This window comes from Cervus elaphus, chromosome 15, assembly GCF_910594005.1.
Source record: "Cervus elaphus chromosome 15, mCerEla1.1, whole genome shotgun sequence".
In the NCBI taxonomy this organism is placed as follows: Eukaryota; Metazoa; Chordata; class Mammalia; order Artiodactyla; family Cervidae; genus Cervus; species Cervus elaphus.
In genome coordinates, this window is record NC_057829.1 from 45,210,727 (window position 1) to 45,232,987 (window position 22,261).

A 22,261-nucleotide genomic window follows, 5' to 3' on the forward strand; every position below is an offset into this window, starting at 1 on the left:
GAAGATGAATACAAAAAAGTTACTGTCCCTTTATTACTGACCTGGCCCACTTATAATTAAGCAGAATCAACATTCAAAGTTCATTTTGATTGAAAACACAGGAACTGTATTTTCTTAGTATCAGTACTACGATCAAGAAGAAACCCAAGGTCATAATAGTTTTTCCTAGACTGTTATTAGGAGATTAATGTAGCTTAATCACACCCATTTTACTTTCTAGGCTAAGTAATATTAAATGGTGATTAATTCTTCTTTGAAACTTACAAGTACAATCTGCACATACATGATTTTGAGAATAATTTAATACGTTAACTTTGACATACAACTATATTCTAATGTCAGTTTTAATTGTAAAGAAACAGATCCTTACAAGACCAAAATAACCCACAGGCCATGAGATTGGTTTTTTGTTTTTCCTTTTTTGTTTCAAGAGATGTGCACCACAATGGTTCCACAAGTAAGGCAAATGCCGTGAATATGAAAGCTATAGTTTACCACACATCTAGAACCCAGGGGAGGTGAATTAGATGGAAGTGGTAGTCATTCTAATTAAACAATCAGGAAACATCATGACAAGTTGGTTTGCAGCATCAAAAGTGTCCATTTAAGTGTCTTTTTTCTTAATGATCAGAGGTCCCACGTTGTCTCCAGTTTCTTCATTGTGTTTTGTGTGAGATCCATCACAGAGTGGGAACTAGGAAGAGAAAGAATGTGAAATGTCTAACTGCAAAATCAGTATTATGTTTGGCAGAGTAGGGTGACACTTAATTCACATGTGTAACACGATAACTCAGTAGACTTTTCTGGGCTACCTTAGAGATGGTTTTCTGAATGAGCATATGTGAAGTGTACACACTAAGGAGGAGGAAGAAATTGACTTGTGGATAAAACGCAGATCATTAACTGCATTTCCATTTGTGATATCTGCTTATGGATGAGAAAAACCTTTTTAATGTTTATGTATTAGTCATATTTCCTTTCTAGTGAATTGTATCCCTGACCTATCTACTGGAAAGAGTCTAAGTTCATAATTTGTTCAAAATCAATCTGTTCATTATCCTTCTGCTAATCAACTTTATAGCAATTTTTCACCCCAACCGTTTTTAATTTGCTTATTTGTTCATATACTTCTCTACTTTCATACAAATAAGCAAGTATTTCCCTTGTTAACATCCGTCATGGAGACTTCTTTCTCCCGGAGATGTGATAAATTTCCATTCGTTTTCAAGATCTCACATTTTAGATAAAACAGACATTTTGGTGTCCAGTGGGAGGAAAATGGACAAAATTAAATATCTAACACTGTGTTTCCCAAAGTGAGCTCTGTAATCTAAGAAGTCCTGCAAAATATTCTAATTTGGTTTCATTTCGTACACAAAAAACATATACAGTTCTCTTGATTCACAACATATATTGTTACTTTAAAGAGGATCTACTATTAAAAACACATATACATGGGGTGGGAGATGGGAGGGCTGGTTCAGGAGGGAAGGGACATATGTATACCTGTGGCGGATTCATGTTGACGTATGGCAGAACCAACACAATATTGTAAAGCAATTATCCTCCAGTAAAAACATACACAGATACACACATAATTTTAACCTCAAATTTCCCAGGCTGACTGGATTTACAAACACTTCTCCTTTGACGTCCATTATCATCATGTTCTGTGGAATGCAATTTGCAAAATGCTGTTCTAAGAACAGCACTAAGAACCTGTTGCTTCAGTATTATTAGAAGTGGTTACCTCCCAAATTGTTATACCTTTATTCAAAATTTTATCAAAATTAAGTCTACATATAAAGTGCTTATTTATAGGTTCCACATTATCATATTCATCAGCTTACTATGAGATAATGACTGTGTTTAAAACTGCTTCACTATTAGGCAGGGCTGGTTTTCCTTCACAGTTCTTTGTTAAAACTTTCCGATTTATCCTTTACCTATTTATTCTTCCAAATAAATCTGAGAGTTTTTGGGCCAAGTCCTATTTTATTTCTCTTCTGTTCTTCACCCTCAGGTCTCATGCATTTTTCTGATAAGAACATTTCTGCTTTATATGTTTTACAGGTATTAAGTATAATATTTTCATATCTGACTATTCTTGATATATATCACATATATATATAAATAAATATTTGTGTGTGTGTGCCTGTATATCACTTGTTTTTTGCAAGTATATCCTTCTGTTGTTAAATGATAAAAATAAGAACTCAACAATGTTTTTAGGTGTCTCCTCAGGATTTTACAATTATCAGTAAATTATTTTCTTTCCTTCTATATTTTACCTTTGATTTTTATTTCATGTCAAATGATGATACCTAGCATCTTTGTTTTATTCTTTTTGTCTGGAACGTACCTTCACTCTAGAATCTAGCTTCACTGTTTGGTATGAGGTACACTCTTCCACTGAAGGAGCCTATTTAGAAGAGTAAAGTACTAGGAGTCTTGGTCTGAAGAGTAAAAATCACCTTATTACTCCATCAAGGAAGTATAATTTTCAGTACCTGAAACTAGACAATGATGGTATATAATCTTTAACTTTGATGAAATGTGTCTAAGACTAAAATAATATTTAGTTGATGTTAAAGAAATTCAATCTTAATTTTACTATCTGTATATAATTCTGAGAGGCAGTAAATTAGTTAAAAACTACCTTGAAAAAAACTCAAGGTATCATCATATTGTAAATTTCTAGATGTAAAGTCTATCCTGGGGTAGCAATGTGATATATATGAAATTTATGTTGTTTCTGTCAGTAAGATGTGGCACAGTATATTCGTATTAAAAACAAGTCCTTGCAGCAAAAACATTAACTCAAGCTTTCAGGGTTTTCTTGCATGGATGACAAAACAGGCCATACAAAAATCAAATCAAAATCAAATGTATTCCACAGCAAAGAACAGCATTTCAAAGTGACATATATTTAGTATACAAACACAGGTGATTTTACAGTGAGTAAAAAAGTTTGCATTGTAAAAAAAAAAACCCTCCATTTTTATAAATTGGGATCGACATATACACACTACTGTATATAAAATAGATGAACTACTCTGTAATGATTTATACGGGAAAAGAAACTAGAGTGGATATACATATATGTGTAACTGATTCACTCTGCTCTACACCTGAAACTAACACAACATTGTAAATCAATTATACTCCCCTCCCCTCTCCCAGAGGGCTTCCCTTGTGGCTCAGCTGGTAAAGAATCCGCCCGCAATGCAGGAGACCTGCTTTCGATCCCGAAATTGGGAAGATCCCCTGGAGAAGGCAACAGCTACTCACTGCAGTATTCTGGCCTGGAGAATTCCACGGACTGTATAGTCCATGGGGTCACAGAGTCAGACACGACTGAGTGACTTTCACTTACGTTTCTCCTCCAAAAAAAAGAGTGACCAAGTAGACCTTGGCTATTTCTTAACTTTTATGCTTTTTTAAAAGTATATAAAGCTTTGCATGCCTTTAAAATGTAAACTCAGGATTCAAAATCATTCTGTTCAGAGGCACATATATCTTTTAATAGTACTTCCTATATTACCTAACATTAGTCAGAATAATCTCCCAAACTTGATGTGAAGATTAGGCATTCTATATTTATCCATTAGAGATTTCTTATTTTAAGATGATGAGAAGACCCGACTTTTTTTTCCCCCACAAACAACAAAGAGCCAAAATGAGTTATTTCAAGAAAGGATTAGCAATTTCATAAAAATATGCTGTATGTATTAAAGAAATATATTTATTAAAATTAACTCATATTTCTGAATACAGTATAAACTAATGAATGTTAATTATTGGTACAAAAATTCAAGTGGCAAATTACCTGACAATATTTGTGTTTTTCAGAAAGTGTCTCATTTCATTTTTAACCTCTCTGTGCAGGAGAAAGAAAACATGTGGTGGATATATACTTTTGAGCATAATCTAGGAGGTATAGCAGTTTTTGTATCAAATAATAATATAATGAAAACATGAATTTTATTAGCCCTCTTTCATTTAAAATTTTATGTGTGTTAAAAATGTCAAGCAAAGGGCTGAAATTAAAAAAAAACACAAAGGGTATATTTAACTCAGTTCATGTAGTACCAATACTTAAAAGAATCAGAAAACTGATGAGGAGAAAACGTTTAGCTCACAGATGATTCTAAATTTGTTCTAAGATGTCACTGTTTGTTTATTAACAAATCCTGGAGAAAATTTTGAGAATTAAACTGGCTGAATTCTCTGTATGTCCAGAAAATATCCTATCATTTGTTAACCCAATTAGAAAATTACAAATCCCAAACAGCTTTACAACTAGAGAAGACAGGGTGTGGAGAAGAGATGGGAATAAATGTTCAGGGGAAAAAAAACTCTAGAGATCCTTGTTCTCCTCTTGGAAAGCTAGCAAACTCGGCAGGATGTTCATAAGAAAACACAAAATGTGTTTCTTCTTAATGGTCGGTTCTTCTAATGGTTGGTAACAGAAATTAAGCTGCTTCTGTTTTTAGGGAGATTCAACATGGAGATAAATAAACACTCCTTATTGAATTATCTATTCTACTTGTAAAAATAAAAAAAAAAAAAACAAAAAAAACAACTGAATCTTCCTTCTCTAAACTCTGTATTTTTACTTAGAGTTTGGATTATAATTTCCAAGGAGGCTGCCTGGGGCCATTTGGCTCATTACCATAAATTGTTCTGAGGAATGAACTTGCTTTGGTAGAGAAAGAAAATAAAAGCAATGAGATCTTTCAGACTACAAGAGAGAATATGACATTTTATACCATTCTTGTGTACTTAACTTTAGCAAAGTTAAGCATAAGATAATAGGAAAATACATAAGAAAAAATTAAGACTTTACAAGACTGTCTTCATAATGGATTGAGCAAGTGATGTAACCAATGTTTAGAATATCGTGTCTGTGAAGAAAGGTAGTCAGTGCAATGCACCTCTAACCATTAATGGGATGGAGACTTTCCATAATCACACCCCAGCCCCCCCCAAAAAAAACAAACCTACCACAAATTCTGAAGTTGTAAAGCAAAGAAAATGATTCTCCAGTTACATTTCATTTCAGTTTCAGCTGAGCTCCTGATAAGAACTGGTTCATCTTTCCTCTTATTTCTTGGTCTGCTTTCTCCTTCGGTCCTTGTTCAAACTTTCTCCTGCCTACCCAACGGCCACCACACAACTGAGTAAATGATGTAACCTATTGGAGGTGCGTAGGGGGTGGGGATCTAGTAAGACTGCTGAACACTGCTCCCTCTGATATCAAGGTTCCCTCACCTTGTCTTGAAAGACTATTTCTTGTTAAGGCCGAGTCTCGAATCATTGCGTGTACTCTTGTTTTCTTCCACCCTCTCCACACACCACTGTCTCAGGTGGGATTTCTCCCTGTAGTTGTTTTAATCATTTCCTCTGTAGTGGCTCCTTTTTCTCTCACTTTACTTAGGGATAGCCCTCTTGTGAAATACTATGAAACAGGCCAGTTTCTGAAGAGCAGAGCCAAACCAGTGGGGCGGGGTGTGGGTGGGAAGAGAGGAGCATGCATGTTAAAAGCATGTAATTTCTGAACATGACTAAGAGATCTGATTCATTAGGTCTGAGAAAACTGCTCAAAATGTTAGAAACACCCAACAGATTACTAGTGACTGTACCTTAAGAATGAATGAGAGGAGAGATGGACAAATGAAGAGTATGGGATTAACAGATATAAACCACCACACATAAAAAATAGATAAGCAAAATGGATTTACCATAGAGCACAGAGAATTATATCCAACATCTTGTAATAACCTATAATGGAATATAATCAGCAAAAACTCCCCAAAACTGAATCACTACACTGTACACCTGAAACTTACACAATATTTTTTTTTAACTTTTTATTTTGTATTGGGGTATAGCTGATTAACAAGCAGTGTTGTGATAGTTTCAGGTGAATAGCAAAGGGACCCAGCCAAACATATACATTGAAACTTACACAATATTGTAAACTGACTATACTTCCGATAAAAAAAGAATGAATTAAAATTGAATTAGCTTATATCACAGGCAACTTTTTTTTTTGGATAGGAGTTTAAATTTTGTTATATTATTAGTATTATAAAAACAACTGGTTTATATGAAGAAAAACTACTGAATATAAACTCAATATAGCCATCCAATCAAAGTTATCGGTTATAAGCCTTCTGTGCATAGACATGTAAATATATGACTTGGCACCTGTGTGACACCTTAAGAACCTCAGGAATGTGCGGACTTTCCAAAAATTTCTGGAGAGCAAGCACATCCACTAATTTGAAAAGCATTCAAAGTGATCTCTGAATTCATTCATGTGGGAATAAAAAGTGCCCAAGCTTCAGTGAAAATTTAGAACTGACAAATCATAGATGTAAAGAGGATTAATAATGACATAAAAGACTAGCTTAAAAAGAAAGAAGACATTGAGAAAATTGAAACATTTAAACCATTAGCTTGTGTCCATTTGTGATTTTTCCTGAAATACTTGAGATTTTAGTTTGTAAAAGTCCATATTTGAAAAAAAAAAAAGTCCATATTTGCTTTACTGACCCTTTGTTGCTGTTTTTCAGTCGCTTAGTCGTGTCCAACTCTTTGTGATCCCATGGACTGCAGCATGCCAGGCTCCTCTGTCCTTCACCATCTCCTGGAGTTTGCTCAAATTCATGTCCATTGAGTTGGTGATGCTATTTAACCATCTCATCCTATGCCACACCTTTCTCCTTTTGCCTTCAGTCTTTCTCAGTATCAGGGTTAATTCCAATGAGTTGTGCCTTTGCATAAGGTGTCCAAAGTATTGGAGCTTCAGTTTCAGCATTGGTCTTTCAAATGACTCTTCAGGGTTTATTTCCTTTAGGATCAACCGGTTTGATCTCCTTGCAGTCCAAACAACCAACCAAAGAAAACACTCTTTACTTGGCTTCACTCAAGCAGTCATTGTATTTCTTTTTCTTTCCATTCAGTGTCATATTTACACATTCATACTGTAACCAACTTGGACACAGCTCCTATTCTAATTATTCTGTCCAAATGATGCCAAAAGGTCAATTGCTTAACCCCACAGTCTTAGTATAATAGTCTATTCACCTTCTTGTCTTTTGCACATGCTGACGTTCGTAACAAAATCTTCTTTGAAATTTTTCTCTTTTTCACACTGAAGCCATGATATTCTTAGTTTACATTTAGCTCTGGTGTCCATTTCATCTCCTTTTTTTGGCTCTTTTTCCTTTTTAGAAGATGCAGAAAATTCTCCAAAGATTTCTTACTTAGCCCTTCCTTGACTTTTATCTGTATCAAGGATCTGCTGCACTCCTACCCTTGACTCACAGTTCTGCTGATTGCCATCTCCAACCCTGATGTCTCAACTTTAGTCCCACACTTCAGACTGTCTGCTGAATGTTTCCATTCAAATGTCACCTCAATGTCACTCTTTGAAATTGCACTCTTCATTGGTGTGCTGAAAAATCAGCCATTCACTCCGAATTCCTTATTTCCATTGATGGTACCATCTCATCTAACCCTACAATCCTATCTTAAGCAAGACACTTCAGTGAGCTTCAGTTTTCCTCCCTCAATCTTCTGCACAAATCATTCACAGCTAATCCTTCCTTCAAAATGTTTCATGTATCTGTTCATTTTTCTTCATTCCCACAGTAAGCACTCTGGTTTCAGTATAACTTTATGTCTGAACTCCCTGACAGGGAGCTCCCCCATGTTGGGAGGCAAACTCCTTGCGAAGGAGGGAAGGGGGCAGGGCACAATCTTGAGAAGAATGACGTAGCCCAAGGATATGACATAAACTGATTAGAACCAAACAGGTCCAAGATGGCGAACAAGTCGACTTCCACTATAACTTAAGCCCCCATATAAGATCGCTGTAATACTGGGTTCCAGTCTCCACCACATGGGTTCAAGTCCCAGCCACGTGGGCTACAGTCCCAAGCAGGTTTCTCGCTGGGTTCGAGACCCAGAACATGGGTTCAAGTTCCAGTTTGAGGTGAACTGTTTCCTTGGTACTTAAGATTTTTGATTTGGACTTATTCTTTCGAGGAAGGAGGTGCAAGGACCAGACTAGAGTCTTCACTGATTCATCTTCCCAGGGGGCAATTGAACTCCTATGGATATCACTAAGTTTTTCCAGAAAATTCGAGCCCACAGTGTAACAAGCTCTTTCTTTTATTTAAAGCACCCATAGTGCACCAACTATACATATCTATGACACCTGCTGTTTCACTATTTAAATGTTTCCACACATGTATCTAGTAGTAGAAGCTAAATGAACTATTTAAGATCACTGACTAAAGAACCAATACAACTCTGGACTTAGAAATTCCTTAATTTCTAAAGATGTTACTTTTTATATCTTGGTGAGCAACTACAGAATGAAACCTATTCTAGGTGTTAATTAAGAAAAACAGATCTAGTCTATAGAATATTATTGAGGATTATTTTCTAGCAACCTCAATAGTAATGTATAAACAATCCCACACTCCAAATGAACAGTGCTCTTCTGAAGGAACAATTTGTTGTAACGGGACTATTAATTTTTGGTTCATATTCCGTATGTTCATCAAGCAGTTTTCAAGCAGAATGACATAATCTAAGTGGTCTATCACCATTGGATTATACAACATCAACTGCAGCCAGAGAAGGGCGTGAGTAGAATATGCTTTCTAGTACCTGGTATGTGACTTCTTCCTTATCTGCAACATGTAATTTGTGATAATGGCTTTCCACTGTGGGACAAGGTCCCTGATACAACTTGCTTTCAGAAATAGATACATCATTTTTATTGTCTATGTTCTTAGGCCTGATGGTGTCAAATCTATTGTATTTAAATGCTAAATAGTGGAAGTACACACAATATGTCATCATATTTCTCTAAATATACCAGAAATTCTAAAGTCATTCAATGTATGAAGCTTTTCAAGATGACCTCAGAAGAACATTTTACCATCTTTAGGTCACTAGCTGTCATCACTATCTAGAAGCTGCAGGTATCACAGAGATACTTCCAAATGGAACTTGATAAAATGCAATTTTCACAAAAGAAAAAAAGATACAAAAAAATCTTGGGTTAGATATTCAAATGTAGGAGCTGCAACTTAAAGAAAGCTTAGGATACAGGGTCAGTAAATATGTACCAGGTAAGAAATCTTCAGGGGCAATTTTCTAACAGTTTCTCTTGATATTTCTTTTTTTTTAAACTAGCATTTAATTTTTATTTGTTTAAAAAAAAAAAACTTTTTATTTTCTGTTGAGGTATAAAGCAAAGTAAAGTGAGTCACTCAGTCATGTCTGACTCTTTGCGACCCCATGGACTGTATAGTCCATGGAATTCTCCAGGCCAGATCACTGGAGTGGGTAGTAGCCTTTCCCTTCTCCAGGGGATCTTCCTAACCCACGGATTGAACCCAGGTCTCCTAGCATTGTAGGTAGATTCTTTACCAGCTGAGCCACAAGAGAAGCTTAAGAATACTGGGATGGCTAGCCTATCCCTTCTCCAGGGGATCTTCCTGACCCAGGAATCGAATCCTGCGTTGCAGGAGGATTCTTTACCAACAGAGCTACTAGCTGATTAACAAACAATGTTGTGATAGTTTCAGGTGAATCACTAGATATTTCCAAATCTTGTCCTAGAATCTAGGAGCTTGAAATCCCAAGAGGGGAAAAAAAAAAAAAAAGAACCTCTTCTATTTCTCTTTGTATTTATTTATTATTTTATTTAATTTTTTGTTTCTCTTTTTATTTAGGCTGCATACTCCTTTTCCTGGGATAGTGGACACTAAGACACACTTGGGGAGGAAATTCTAAACATAAGGAAAGGAATTTTTCCCTCTTCTTTGGCAAAAAATATGGTTACATTCACCTAACTCAACGAGGGTGTGATGTAACTTTACTTCATGGTGGTTATACATTTCAGTAAATATATTTCTGAAGAGTACACAGAAAATAGAGAAAACAGAGATTCCATTAAAAAGAGAAAGAAAAGAAGAAGGCGTGGTGGTGGTGTAGTTGCTAAGTCGTGTCTGATTCTTGCGACCCCATGGACTGCAGCCCACCAGACTCCTCTGTCCATGGGACTTTCCAGGCAAGAATTCTGGAATGGGTTGCCATTTCCTTCTCCAAGGGATCATCCTGATCCAAGGACTCCAGGTCTCCTGCATTGCAGGTGGATTCTTTACTGATTGAGACACCAGGGAAGCCCAAAGAACATATATCTTAACAATTCTTGATGATGCTAGCTTGACAGAATAGTTTAAAAAGAAATGTTACATAAACATGACATTGACATGAAGGACTTGTTTCTCTTACCTTTTTGGATCTCCAACAACGGCAGTACACGGCTTTATCTCCCAAATCCTCCATGTCAAAAGCATGTACTACCTTGGGGTTGTCTTTCTGGATGTGAGGGTTTACCATAGATTTGTTGCGATGATCTTTAACATAAAATCTTTTGTAAGCTAGATAACCAATTGCAGCTGTTCCAGCAGCAATGGTAACAGCTGCGATCCATTCAACTAGAGTAGGGAAGGAAAACAGGAAGAATTACTAAAACCAAAATGCCTACTAATAATCTAACAACAATGTTCAGGAAATCCAAGTTTTGAGTATTAAGCATCCCACAAAGGTTTTTAATGTTAACAAAATGATCAGAACACACTGGTGTAGTAGTCCCTTGTTAAAACTTTCCCCAGCCCTTACTGAGGCAATTGTATATTTTCTATTGAGTGACGTTAGCTAAATTAAGATAGAAGAGAGAAACGTAAAAATTATTCCATGGTTGGAGAAGGAAAAACAAGGCTTAGTAATCATTTAAAAGTGTTCATAAATAGATTTAAAGTAACCTGTGAGCCTGCACATACCTATAGCTTAATAAAAAAAAAAAGGCAAAATAACTCTGATACATAATGAAAATCAGATTACAAAGAAGGCCATAAAAATTCAGGTTACAAACAAGACCCACTTATCCCTCTTACTATCAGGAGGTGATTATGTTAACAAAATGACTCATTAGAGTTCATTTAAATAGTAGGTCCTTTAGTCATTTAAAAATGAATAACCTCAAAGAGAAATGCTATCCAAAGAAAAAGCAAGAAAGGACAAATAAAATTAAACCAATCCTTAATAATAAACATTCAAAGGAATATATCCAGCAGTATTCTGGTCTTCAAGTCATGCAAATTTTTTTTTTTGTTTTTTAATTTCAAAGTGTCTCATTAAAATAAAAACCAGAATATACTAATTTCATAGAAAATATAATTATGGTTAGATTCTCCTTTAATAAATTCTAAATTTCCATGATCCACTAGTGGATGATATGAATTCTCTACAAATTCATTCTAAATTTAATCACTGTTTGTATGGCTGAGTCCCTTCACTGTTCAGCTGAAACTATCACAACATTGTTAATAGACTAAACCTCAATACAGAATGTTTTCAGTGTTAAAAAAAAAAAAATTAATGACATTTTCCTGCCCAATTATTTGCTTGACTAATAGGCCATCTATTTATTCTTTTTTAAAGTAGCTTTTCAAGGATCCCTTGGAAATCCAAGCACTTAAAAACTACCCCAGTTCCAGAGAATTGTGGAGAGAAGAGGGTGCTGCATAGTCTGGTTAGCCTCAGCCTCAGAGGAGAGTTGTCTAGTCCCAGCATGGAATGGACTGCAGGAAGAAGTTGAACAGGGGTCAGGATAAACACACTGGACTGCGTCCCAGCATTTCCTGAGTCAGATCTTCTCACTGTTTGAAATAAGTTCCCAGACTATCAAGTAAAGCCCTAGAGAGATAAGTACAAAAAACACATTCCAAAGCCAAATAAAAACATAAAATGAATAATTAACTGTATGGCTTACTTGCACTACTGAGTCAAATTTCTTATTGTACTAATGTGAGTAATCACTGAATCTAATTGTACCTTACATAAAATTGGAGCTCATTCTTACAAAACTCTAATGGAAAGAAACAAGCATTCTACACTTAGTTCCTTTTATCTTAGTCTTCTCTTCTAGCTTGTTTAATAATTTAGTTTTTATCAAGTGTTTCTAATTAGCATGTTCCTTGGCTCCTGTTTTCAACCACAGTATTTTTCTCTGCGAAAAAATTTAGTTTGTTTTTCTGGCAACATAACCCTTCTGTTCCTCCCTGCTATAATCCCCTAAAACAAACATTAACTTTATACCCTTCCCATGTGCTGCATGACTGAGAAAAGTTAATAAGTCATTTGAGAGTTTCAAACCTTTGGCCTCATTGAAAGATATTTTCAAAAAAAAAATAAAAAAAAAGAAAGATATTTTCAGCTACACACCTTGTATAGATTTGTCTTGAATGTTATGTCTCATTAATCAAAAATTTTTACAAAATTTCTTTCTGTATTACAAATGTTATTTTTTTCCCTCAGTGATAAAGGATATATATTTTTTGTTTTTGGTGCCACTGTACATCTTATGGGATCTTAGTTCCCTGACCAGGGATTGAACCCAGGCTCATGGCAATAAAGGCATGGAGTCCTAACTGCTGGATTGCTGGAGAGTTTCCTGCCTTGAATTTTACCTGCTTCATAGTATCATTCTGTGGCAAATCCAAGCAGGGCTAACACTAGCTCTGATTTCTAGTTTGATTCAAGATCTTCCTTTCTGACGCATTTTTTCAATCATGGAATTACCTTGAGAAAATGTCAGGAGGTATGGGAATCCACTTCTTAGCTAAGGGAAAGCCACTCTGAATAGCTAATTACCCATCACAAAATGGGCTAAAATAGAGCTTTGAAGGTATATATTCAATTATGTTTTCTGAATGCTGAATCCTTAGGGCAAACTTACAAGTGGGAAACAGCCAAAAGACTGAAATAAAATAATTCCCTAAATGCTGTTGATCTTAGTTACTCCTTACTTTTGAGGTGAAATTTGAAGTATTGCTAACATATTTGTTTTAATGGTGCCTACATAGTACATGAAGGTCTGAGATTGAAAAAGAGCTATAATTGGCTAGGATTAATTTGTCTCAAAACATGTACTCTGTTACCCTAACCCAAGGAGGGTCACTTATGACAGTATATAAATTTCACGGCACCATATGTGTGCTAGGGAAATGGCTTTGCATTTGCTCCAGTGAGTTTGATAGAATCATACAGTCAGATAAGGTCTTAAGAAAACAACTTCCATCCCTCCCTCCTTCCCAAATTCTAATTCTCTAACCTCATTAGAGACAAATGTAAAAGTTCCCAGAATAAGAAAAATGTTGCTGTCTTATCATTTCATTACTGCAGCCTGAATCAGTCTTTCTGGCAAAAAGCTATGGATGCCACTAGCAACTCTAGGGAAAAGAGAGAAAAGGGAACTATATGGAGATAGACGAGAATAATGATGGATTCAAAAGTCAACAATTACAATGGACAAGGAATTGAAAACTCAAGACAGTAAACAGATAAAAGCAATAAGCAAAACCCAAGTCACATTTAGTTCTTGATAGTGTATACGTCTATGAAGAACAGACACAATCTCAGGGTAAACAAGGGATTTTATCAAGACCTAATTTCTAAAGATATTTCAGTTGGCACCTTTCAGACATTCTTTCAAAATTGGGGTCCAGAAATATCCTGAGCTTTATTTCTGCCTCTTCTAGTTACCCTTCCTTCCCTTTTTTGTACGCCTCTCTCAATGTACAGTAGTCCTATAGTTAGATCAAATGCTTACTTTGCTTAACAATGCTTTCTATCTATACAATTATCACATGTGCCAATATAGAAAATACAAAAAATACATTTTGAAATAATCCTTCCCTTTCTTACTCTTCCCTTGGCTTACATTCTTTGTATATAATCTTTGGTTTTCTTAGTATTAATTACAGATAGAGAAAACATCAACTTATTCCCAAATCCCACACCCTCATTTATAACTCATTTCTTAACTTTTCTTTACTGTGGGACTCATTTGCTTTAACCCAAGACAGAAACCTCACCCTGCTTCTTTTCCTTTAGCCCCTTGGCCCCAAACTGTCCTCTCCTGACCAGTGTCAACTGCCATGGAATCAGAATGTACCCTCCGCCTCAGGAGACGGGGAGGGGAGCTGGGCTTAAATCTCTGCCTTTCTCGGGTCTCCCTCAGCTCCGTAGGCTATGCTTGGTAATGTTTTTCTTTCCAGGCCCAGTGTACAGGCAGTGTCCAATGTTAGTTCAATGAAAAGATATAACAGATTCCTAATTTGAATTTGCTACTCCATCTGTCCATCCTACTATCACATTGCTCTCACAAAAATGACTTCTCTATGGCCTCATCTTATCCTTCAGTATCAAAGTGTGGAATTCAAATACTTCCTGAGATTAAAAATAAAACTTCATGATGGAACGCTTCAGACCAACACAGAAAATAGTGTACTGAACTCCCATTTATCCTCACTCAGCTCCAACAAATATCAATTCTCTGCCAATCTTGTTTCATCGACAGCTCCCAAGTCCCTTCATTATTTATTGTTTATAACCTATAGGAGCCATCGCCTTTATTTGTGTATGATCTGCACATTCCTTCTCAGATAAAAAACAAATCCTTGAATAGTTACTTTAAATGACTCAATAAATTTATTGAACCCAAGCAGTATTTTTATATGTTGAGATTAAATGGAATGGAGAATTATAGTTAGTTTCAATAAAAGAGACAACAATATAACAGAGGATTAGTTTTGGTTACACGCATCGTAGTGCTGGTGGCTTCCCTGTTGGTTCAGGGTAAAAAATCCCCCTGCAACATAGGAGACCAGGGTTGGAAAGATCCCCTGGAGAAGGAAATGGCAACCACTCCAGTATTCTTGCCTAGAAAATCCCATGGACAGAGGAGTCTGGCGGGCTACAGTCCATGGGGTCGCAAAAAGTCAGACACCACTTGGCAACTAAACCAGCACCTCCATTGTAGTGCTCAGGGTTTGGGTTACATAAGAAAGCACAAGGCAGATAGCCTAACACCTATTTCATACCCTGAGAGTAAAGTAGAAGGAAAGGTATTAAGGATGGGAGCAGATTCAATGAGTTTTAGAGACACAGAGGAGCAAGAAGTTTAGTACACTTCCTAGAAGTAACCTATTGGGTATGAGGAAGAGTCATTCGAGAACGGGACTCTGTAGCAGTGAAAGCTGCTTAATGTTTCTTATAGTTTCTAAAACTGTAATAAATATTTGCGGTCCTATAAAAAGGGGCTTTTCAGGTGGCACTAGTGATAAAGAATCTGCCTGCTAATACAGGAGATGCAAGAGTCTCAGGTTCAATCCCTGGGTCAGGAAGATCTCCTGGAGTAGGAAATGGCAACCCACCCCAGTATTCTTGCCTGGAAAATTTCAAGGACAGAGTCTATCAAGCCATAGTCCATGGGGTCACAAAGAATTGGACACGACTGAGCACACATACAAACACACACTCACAGACATTACATAAAAAGTATGTTTGGTATAAGAATGTCAATTATACATCAGTAAGGAAAAAAAGTGGGTACCAAAAGCCATCTCTCTGACTGGGATTGTTGGATTACAATTCCAATTACTCATCCTCATTGCCTCTCCCAGATTCATGTCCTGACCTGATCTGCATTCATTTTATTTCTATCCCAACCATTATTTTTTAAAATTTATTTTATTATTCTTATTATAATTTATTTATTTAATTTTTGGGTGAGGTGAGTGGCATACAGGATCTTAGTTCCCCGACCAAGGACGGATCCCAGGACCTCTGCATTGGAAGTGAGTGGGTGACAGTCTCTCAGTAGTGTCTGACTCTTTGCAGTGCCACGGACTGTAGCCCACCAGGCTTTTCTGTCCATGGAAATCTCCAGGCAAGAATACTGGAGTGGGTTGCCATTTCCTTCTCTAGGGGATCTTCCCCACCCAGGGATCAAACACGGGTCTCCAGCATTGCAGGCAGATTCTTTACCATCTGAGCCACCCCGGAAGCTTACTATTAAGAGACACTTCCAAGCATAAAGATAGGTCAACTTAAAAAGTATCAGCAGATACATGCTTGACTTTATCTTAGACCTATAGACAATATATTAGAATATGTAATGAATCCACACACCTTTTCCAAAGGCATACCTGAAATAGAAGTAGCAATAAAGTTATAAATGACAATCATCAATCAGATGAAATAATTTAGATGAAGATTTTCTCTAAGAGATTTGCTACTCCATCTGTCCAGAGTCCTAACCACCAGACCCTCAAGGAAGTCTCCCACCCATTATTTCTTTCCCTGAATATAGACAAGAATTCTGCATGCATATACACACCCTTTTTTTAAAATTTAACATTTATTTATATCGTGCTTTGTTGTTATGGTGGGTTTAGTTGCCAAGTCGTGTCTGACTCTTTTGTGACCCCATGGACTGTGGCCCACCAGGTTCCTCTGTCCAGGGCCAAATGCCATCTTATTCCCTTTATAACAATATAATATATACACAAACTATAAAACATATATATATAATTCACTTACTTAACTGAGAAAAGACATGATCATCCTCCCCCAAATCAAAAGATTTAAGCTGATTTTCAATCTATAGCAATGAACAGGTTTGGTTTAAAAACAGAGTAGAAGAATTTGAGATCCAGATGGATATTCTGTCCCTTGCCACACCACAGTATTTGTGGAAGAAGGCACCCATAGAGGTGATTTACAAAGGCTCTGGGCCCCTCCCCATAGTCCTCACAACAATCCTTATGCTTTTAGGTGAAATAAAAACTTTCAAAACTTCAAAATAAGTTGTGCAAATAACCAGCTCTTCTACACTGCATTAGTAATTTAAAAATGTCATGCGTTATCACTCTCATTCAGTTAGGTAACTTTTGGCTACAAGTGAATTCGCCAATTTATAGAATTTATTACAAAATTAGGGCACAAGTTATCAGGGATCTGTTACAGAACCTGGCACTAAATGAATCAATAATGCTATTTTAATTAACTTCTGGACAATCTCTTTACCTAACTACTTTTACAGGCAACCAAACTCTGAGGTGTGGCGTTTTATATCTGGGCAAAGATCACTTCTATCACGCACCGGGTATAATTATTATATTAACAATTATATTACCACTAAGAGTTGCTATAAAGTGAAGCTCCATATTAACTGACTTCTAGAAAGTCCCTTAATTTTAATCGGACCTTCTGTGAAGTAACATTTCAGAAAACTAGGTACCAGCACTAGGGAAGCAAGGTTGAGAAACGTGAAGGCTCAACGAGCTGTTTTCAAATCCTCTCTCCTGGACTACCGCCACGGAGCGCCAGATGCCAGAGGCATAATTGAAAAAAAAGAGAAAAAAAAAAAAACAACACACCCCCAAACTGGTAAAACTGAAGACTTCGGATTGCGTTTCTTCCTTTTAAAAAAAATGTGCAAAACTAAGATGTGATTAGTCATGCCTCGCTTGAGAGCTGCAGGAAACCCACGTTTTCACTCCACGGTGATTTAAACCTTGAGAAGGGGGGAGGGTTTTTTTTTTTTTTTGCTTTTGTTTTCACCTTTCCTTTTTCCCAAGCCCTGTGACCTAACAGAGAGGAGTTTCAGGGGAGAACAAGAAAAGCTAGTAGAGTACCGGGATCATTAGGATTTAGGGTTTGGCTAGCTAGGGGAAACGAGGTCTAGACCTGGGTAGATACCTGCATGGCCCCCACGCCACTTACGCCCCGCGATCGTAGCCTGATCTCGCCCCTTGTCCCATGCGGTCCGGGGAACCTGCAGGCCCGTGGAGCTTTTGCCCTTCTCTATTTCAAGGTTATAGGACTGGCGGGAACGCACGGCAGCAATATCAGTCCAAGGAGGTGCTGAGTAAGCTGCAACCAATGCGCAGGCCGCCAGGCGCACCCACTCCCATGCCCCACTTCACCTCGTACGCTGGAAGTCATACTCATGGCGCCGTCACTTGCAAGGGTGTGCACAGGACACTTGAGCACAAACCGGCTCGCGCGGACAGCAGGACTCAAGGTGCGACAGGCGTACGTCCTAAGGGCACTGACTCCAGGCAGCTAACGCGCAGGCGCCGCGACTGGCCGTCAGCACGTGTGTATTAAGCACCCGGGCTGATACTGAGCATGCGCGGAGCTGAGTCCCGGCCCTTTAGGAAGTGTTGACTACGGATTTTGACAGCCACAACAGGAGGGAGGAGGAAGAGACCGAGAGAGATAGCAACTGAGTTTGCGCAATCCTGAGGGGCTTGGTCCTAGAGCCCAGCGGACCCACCTTTGGAATAGGGAGTCCGGGCCAGGTTTTCTGTCTCTCCCAGGTGTGCGGATTTATGGGGGCGGATTGTCTGTGCTGATATAACACTTGCCATAGTCGGATATCTAAGGTTTCACTCCCAAATTTCTTGCTTAGTCTGGTACCTGTAAGGCCAGGTCCAGTTTTCATTTGAAATGCCAAACACAGGAACCAACTGTGGTGTCCCATCCCAGAATCTCCCCCTCGCTCCCAGTGTGCACCACCCCCCCCCCCTTTTTTTTCCTGATTTCGACACAATTCTCCATCTATTGAGCATCTTGGAACCTGCTCTAAGGGTCCAGTGGGAGAGAGAAAAAAAAAATCCGGCTCATTTCTTTTAAAAAACGTTCTCACTTAAAAAAAATTAAGATTATTTCCTATCTTCTACAGTCTGAAATTAGTGTCGGTTTCAAAATTTTTTGAATAAGTTGTTTATAACTTGTTATAAGTTGTTTAGAGGCACCAATTTGGTGAGGAGGATAGGATTACTTAAAGGGTGTTTCGAAGGCTGCCTGGTTTTACTCCTATTGTATCTTTCCGGAGCGGGAGTTGGAGGGAGGTGATTGCGGTAAAAGGTGGTCTCCCAAGCCACCCAGGGCAACGCTTCTGCCTCCCAACTCTTAACCAGTGACTGACCGCCCCTTAAGACTGCGAGAACCAGACGTCTTTAAGCCGGGGACGCGCTAAAACGCGTACTGAATGAATGAAGGACTAGCCCGTGCAGCACCAAAAGGCCCATCGGGTGGGGGTGAGAAGAGCTCCGCTCGTGCTCGCCCCTTCCAGGTCCTTCCGCTGGCCGGGGCAGCGCCGAGCGCGCGCCCCGCCGCGGGGGTCCCGTCGGGCGGCCTCTGGGCATGCTCAGTAGCGGCGGCTGCCGCGGGTCGCGCAGTAGGAAGCTCGCGGCGGAGGCGGCCGTGCAGGCGGCGCTGACGCGCGCGCGGCAGCTAAGGGGACTGGAGGACGGCGGGAGGGGGCGGGGGCGCGGGAGGTGGGGCTGTCGTCGCCGTCAAGGCCCCGGGGAGCGCGGGGCGCCGCCGCCGCCGCTGCTCTTGTGCTTGGATCTGTCTCCAGGGCTGCACCGGGATCGGCAGCCGCGGCGGCAGAGAGGCGGGAGCCGAGAGCCGCCCCGCGCGGAGAGTTGGGCAGGGGAGCGCCCGCGCCTCCGCGGCGTCATGGGCTCCCTCCCCGGGCCACAGCGGGCACCAGCCGCAGGAACCCCCGGGCCTCCTCGAGGCCGAGCCTGAGCGACCCTCGGGTTCTCCGGCGCCCTCTCCCTCCGCACTATTTTTTTCCCTGCGCTCGCCGCCGCTGCCGCCTCAGCTCTCCGTTATGGCAACGGAGCCGCCATCCCCTCTCCGGCTTGAGGCGCCCGGCCCCCCAGAAATGCGGACCCCACTGGCGAGCGACACCGCCCCCGAGGGCACCCCGAAGCCGGCGGGCGGCAGGCTCCGCTTCCTCAACGGCTGCGTGCCCCTCTCGCATCAGGTGGCCGGCCACATGTACGGGAAGGACAAAGTGGGTAAGTGGGGGTGGCGCGGGGCGCGCCGCTCCCCTTCCGCCTTCGCGAGACCCCGGCCGGCGGAGGCACTGGGGGGCTCACTGACTGGGCTGAACGCCTGTGCTGGGGTGCACGCCGCACCCTGGGTCTCTTTCGCTTCCCCCCAGAGCCTCGCGACCCGTGCAGCAGGGGCTCGAAAAGTGGGGCGATTTCTGGGATGTGGGGTGTCAGGCCCGCAGTGGGAGGTGGCGAGAGAGGAGTGTCTGGTCTCCCCAGGGAGGGTGGATACTGATTGGAGACGGCGTTCGTTGTTAGTGAAAATAAGGAACTTCGTTTTTACTGGATGGGGAAGTAAATTTTCCCCTGAGCACAAGGTCTGTTTATTATAGGCGGGTAGCTAGTATTGCAAAAGAAAAGGAATGAAACGCAGATGAAGCTAATCTAAGGGCTTCTCTTTTCGGTGCAGCTGCATAGCTGGAGGGGAAGAAAAAAAAAAACAGTTTTGTTTTTTTAATGTTTGTTTGTTTGGGTTCTGTTTTGTTTTTGGAAAGCTTGTCCTGGTTTATCTCTCTCCCCCGCCCTTTGGAGAGGTTTTTCTGATAGCTCCTGGATTTCTATGGGAGGCGTGGTTTCAGTAATGCTGAAACTCGGATTCACGGTCGAAAATACACCCTGCTGTTGTACTAGGATGGTACACAGTTAAGACAGTCATTCTTGATCATCTTTTTAAGACTGTATCTTTAGCTTGTGTAATACATTTTTTGAGTCACAGCGTTCAAAGCACAATCCAGGGCCTTTTTATTCTCTTGGTGATGTAAAAGTTCAGTTTAGGAACTGGAATTCACCTAGCTTACTCACACTGGTTCCTAGGCCATGATTACTTGGAGAATCAGATGAGTATGTGAGTAATGCGGATCTTTGACCTGGAAACCACTGAGGACGATTTGGTTTGTGCTGGTAAGATGATTCTGGTTTAGGCTAGTAAGACAAATACTGACATTTTAAGGTAAGATAACAGGCCAAGGCTGGTTAAGTGACAAACCTAAGGTCATACAGCTACTGTGTGGAGAATCTAGAAACCAAGGGCCCTGCCTGGTAGCACTTTTTCCCCACCATGTTCTCAGGTGGCCCAGTGGTAAAGAATCCGCCTGCCGCTGCCGGTGACTGTGGAGATGGGTTCCATCCCTGGGTGGGGAAGATCCCCTTGAGGAGGAAATGACAACTCACCCCGGTATTGCCTGGGAAATTCCATGGACAGAGGAGCCTGGCAGACTGGCTAGGCCATGGGGGTCTCAAAGAGTTGAACAAGACTGAGTGAACACACACACTTTGTGCTTGCAGAAAACCACTCAAACGAGGATTTTTGAAAATGGATGGGACAATGTATGTGTGTTAATTGTCAGAGAACAACATTTCCCAATTCTTTTCTCTACTTTTCTCTTTTTCAAAGTTAGGGGTTAATGATGAGTCAATTGTATTCCTTTTTTCCCTTGAAATTGTTAAATTGTTACTTCCTTAGAGACTGAATCTTTTTATCCCAGCAGCCTCCTGCGGCCTGAGGCTCAGTTAAACTCCGGAAATGTTGAAAAAGTGAAAATTATCAGTTCTTTTGATACACCCAGGTTAGAAAACAAATAATTGTTCTCAAGTGCTTGGCTTAAATGTAAGGAAACATTATCAAGGTGCTTAGAAGAGAGACATTCTCCTGTTTGTCCCCTCTGTTAATGGAAGTTAATTATGGAATACTTTTTAATAGATTTATACTGCATACCTATTGATTTATATTAATGAATTGTAAGGATGCTATTCCTAATAATATTCTAGAGGCATGAAAAAAATAATTGTTTCCCTAAGGGCCCCTAAGATGGACTTACATACAAAGGAGAATGAACAAAATATCCGAAATTAAACCACAAACACGTTAGTGTGACTGCTGCTTATTAAAGTATGTAATAGTGAACCTGTTCAGAGTTATCTCTGACTAATAACAAATGTACCTTAAAGCTACATTGCAAACAGTGACTGAAAGAGTTTGTTATCCAAATGAACTAATAAAAGGAATAGTATAGATTCTGGAATCTGGAGTCCTTAGCTTTATTTATTATTACATTTAACTTAAAATGTTATTAGTGAAAGGACACCTGAATGATGATAATCTACTTTATTCATAGCATGGCTAACAAGATGGTCAGTAATTCAAAGTTCAAGTTTATTATGTCTCTGTACTATCATAAATCACTTAGAGTTGTAAAGTACATCTTGTAGTTCATACTTTGGCTATCAACTGAAATTCTCAGAATAAACTTTGCTAAAGACATTATGGATTTAAAAAAAAAAATTATTACTACCCTTTAGTAAACAGGGTTTTTCAGTTTAGGATTAATGTCTTACCTATTTCCAAAAGGGATTTGTTGGCTTTATTAAATTAAAATTTAAAAACATAGAACTAATAGCACCAAGTACTTGAACAGAAAAATAGATCTTGTTATATCATTATAACTGCTTAAGAAGGGTATGTTATAGTT

General features: G+C 39.3%; 2 protein-coding genes across 7 annotated transcripts in view; one reads left to right on the forward strand and one right to left on the reverse strand.

Annotated features, from left to right (window-relative positions):
- Window positions 1-284: 284 nt before the first annotated feature.
- Window positions 285-18,039, reverse strand: CISD1 (CDGSH iron sulfur domain 1). Of its 4 annotated transcripts, none has more exons than XM_043926192.1 (4): window positions 17,665-17,822; window positions 11,581-11,675; window positions 10,324-10,529; window positions 285-694 (listed from the first exon to the last, which is right to left on the reverse strand). In XM_043926192.1, the coding sequence occupies exons 1-4, from the start codon at window positions 17,700-17,702 to the stop codon at window positions 605-607; spliced, it is 429 nt and encodes a 142-aa protein (XP_043782127.1). In that variant the 5' UTR covers window positions 17,703-17,822; the 3' UTR covers window positions 285-604. The 4 variants fall into 4 exon arrangements, with proteins under 4 accessions (XP_043782127.1, XP_043782128.1, XP_043782129.1 ...); XM_043926193.1 differs by lacking the exon at window positions 11,581-11,675 and adding an exon at window positions 16,069-16,085 and having other exon boundaries at window positions 17,665-17,717; XM_043926194.1 differs by lacking the exon at window positions 17,665-17,822 and adding an exon at window positions 13,971-14,009 and having other exon boundaries at window positions 11,581-11,790.
- A 1,525-nt stretch (window positions 18,040-19,564) lies between these two features.
- Window positions 19,565-22,261, forward strand: part of IPMK (inositol polyphosphate multikinase) — a 54,212-nt gene continuing 51,515 nt past the window's right edge. For all 3 annotated transcript variants that reach the window (XM_043926242.1, XM_043926244.1, XM_043926243.1), the window contains exon 1: window positions 19,565-19,757. In XM_043926242.1, coding sequence (XP_043782177.1) covers window positions 19,568-19,757 — 190 coding nt within the window. In that variant the 5' untranslated portion in view covers window positions 19,565-19,567. The remainder of the gene's footprint in view (window positions 19,758-22,261) is intronic.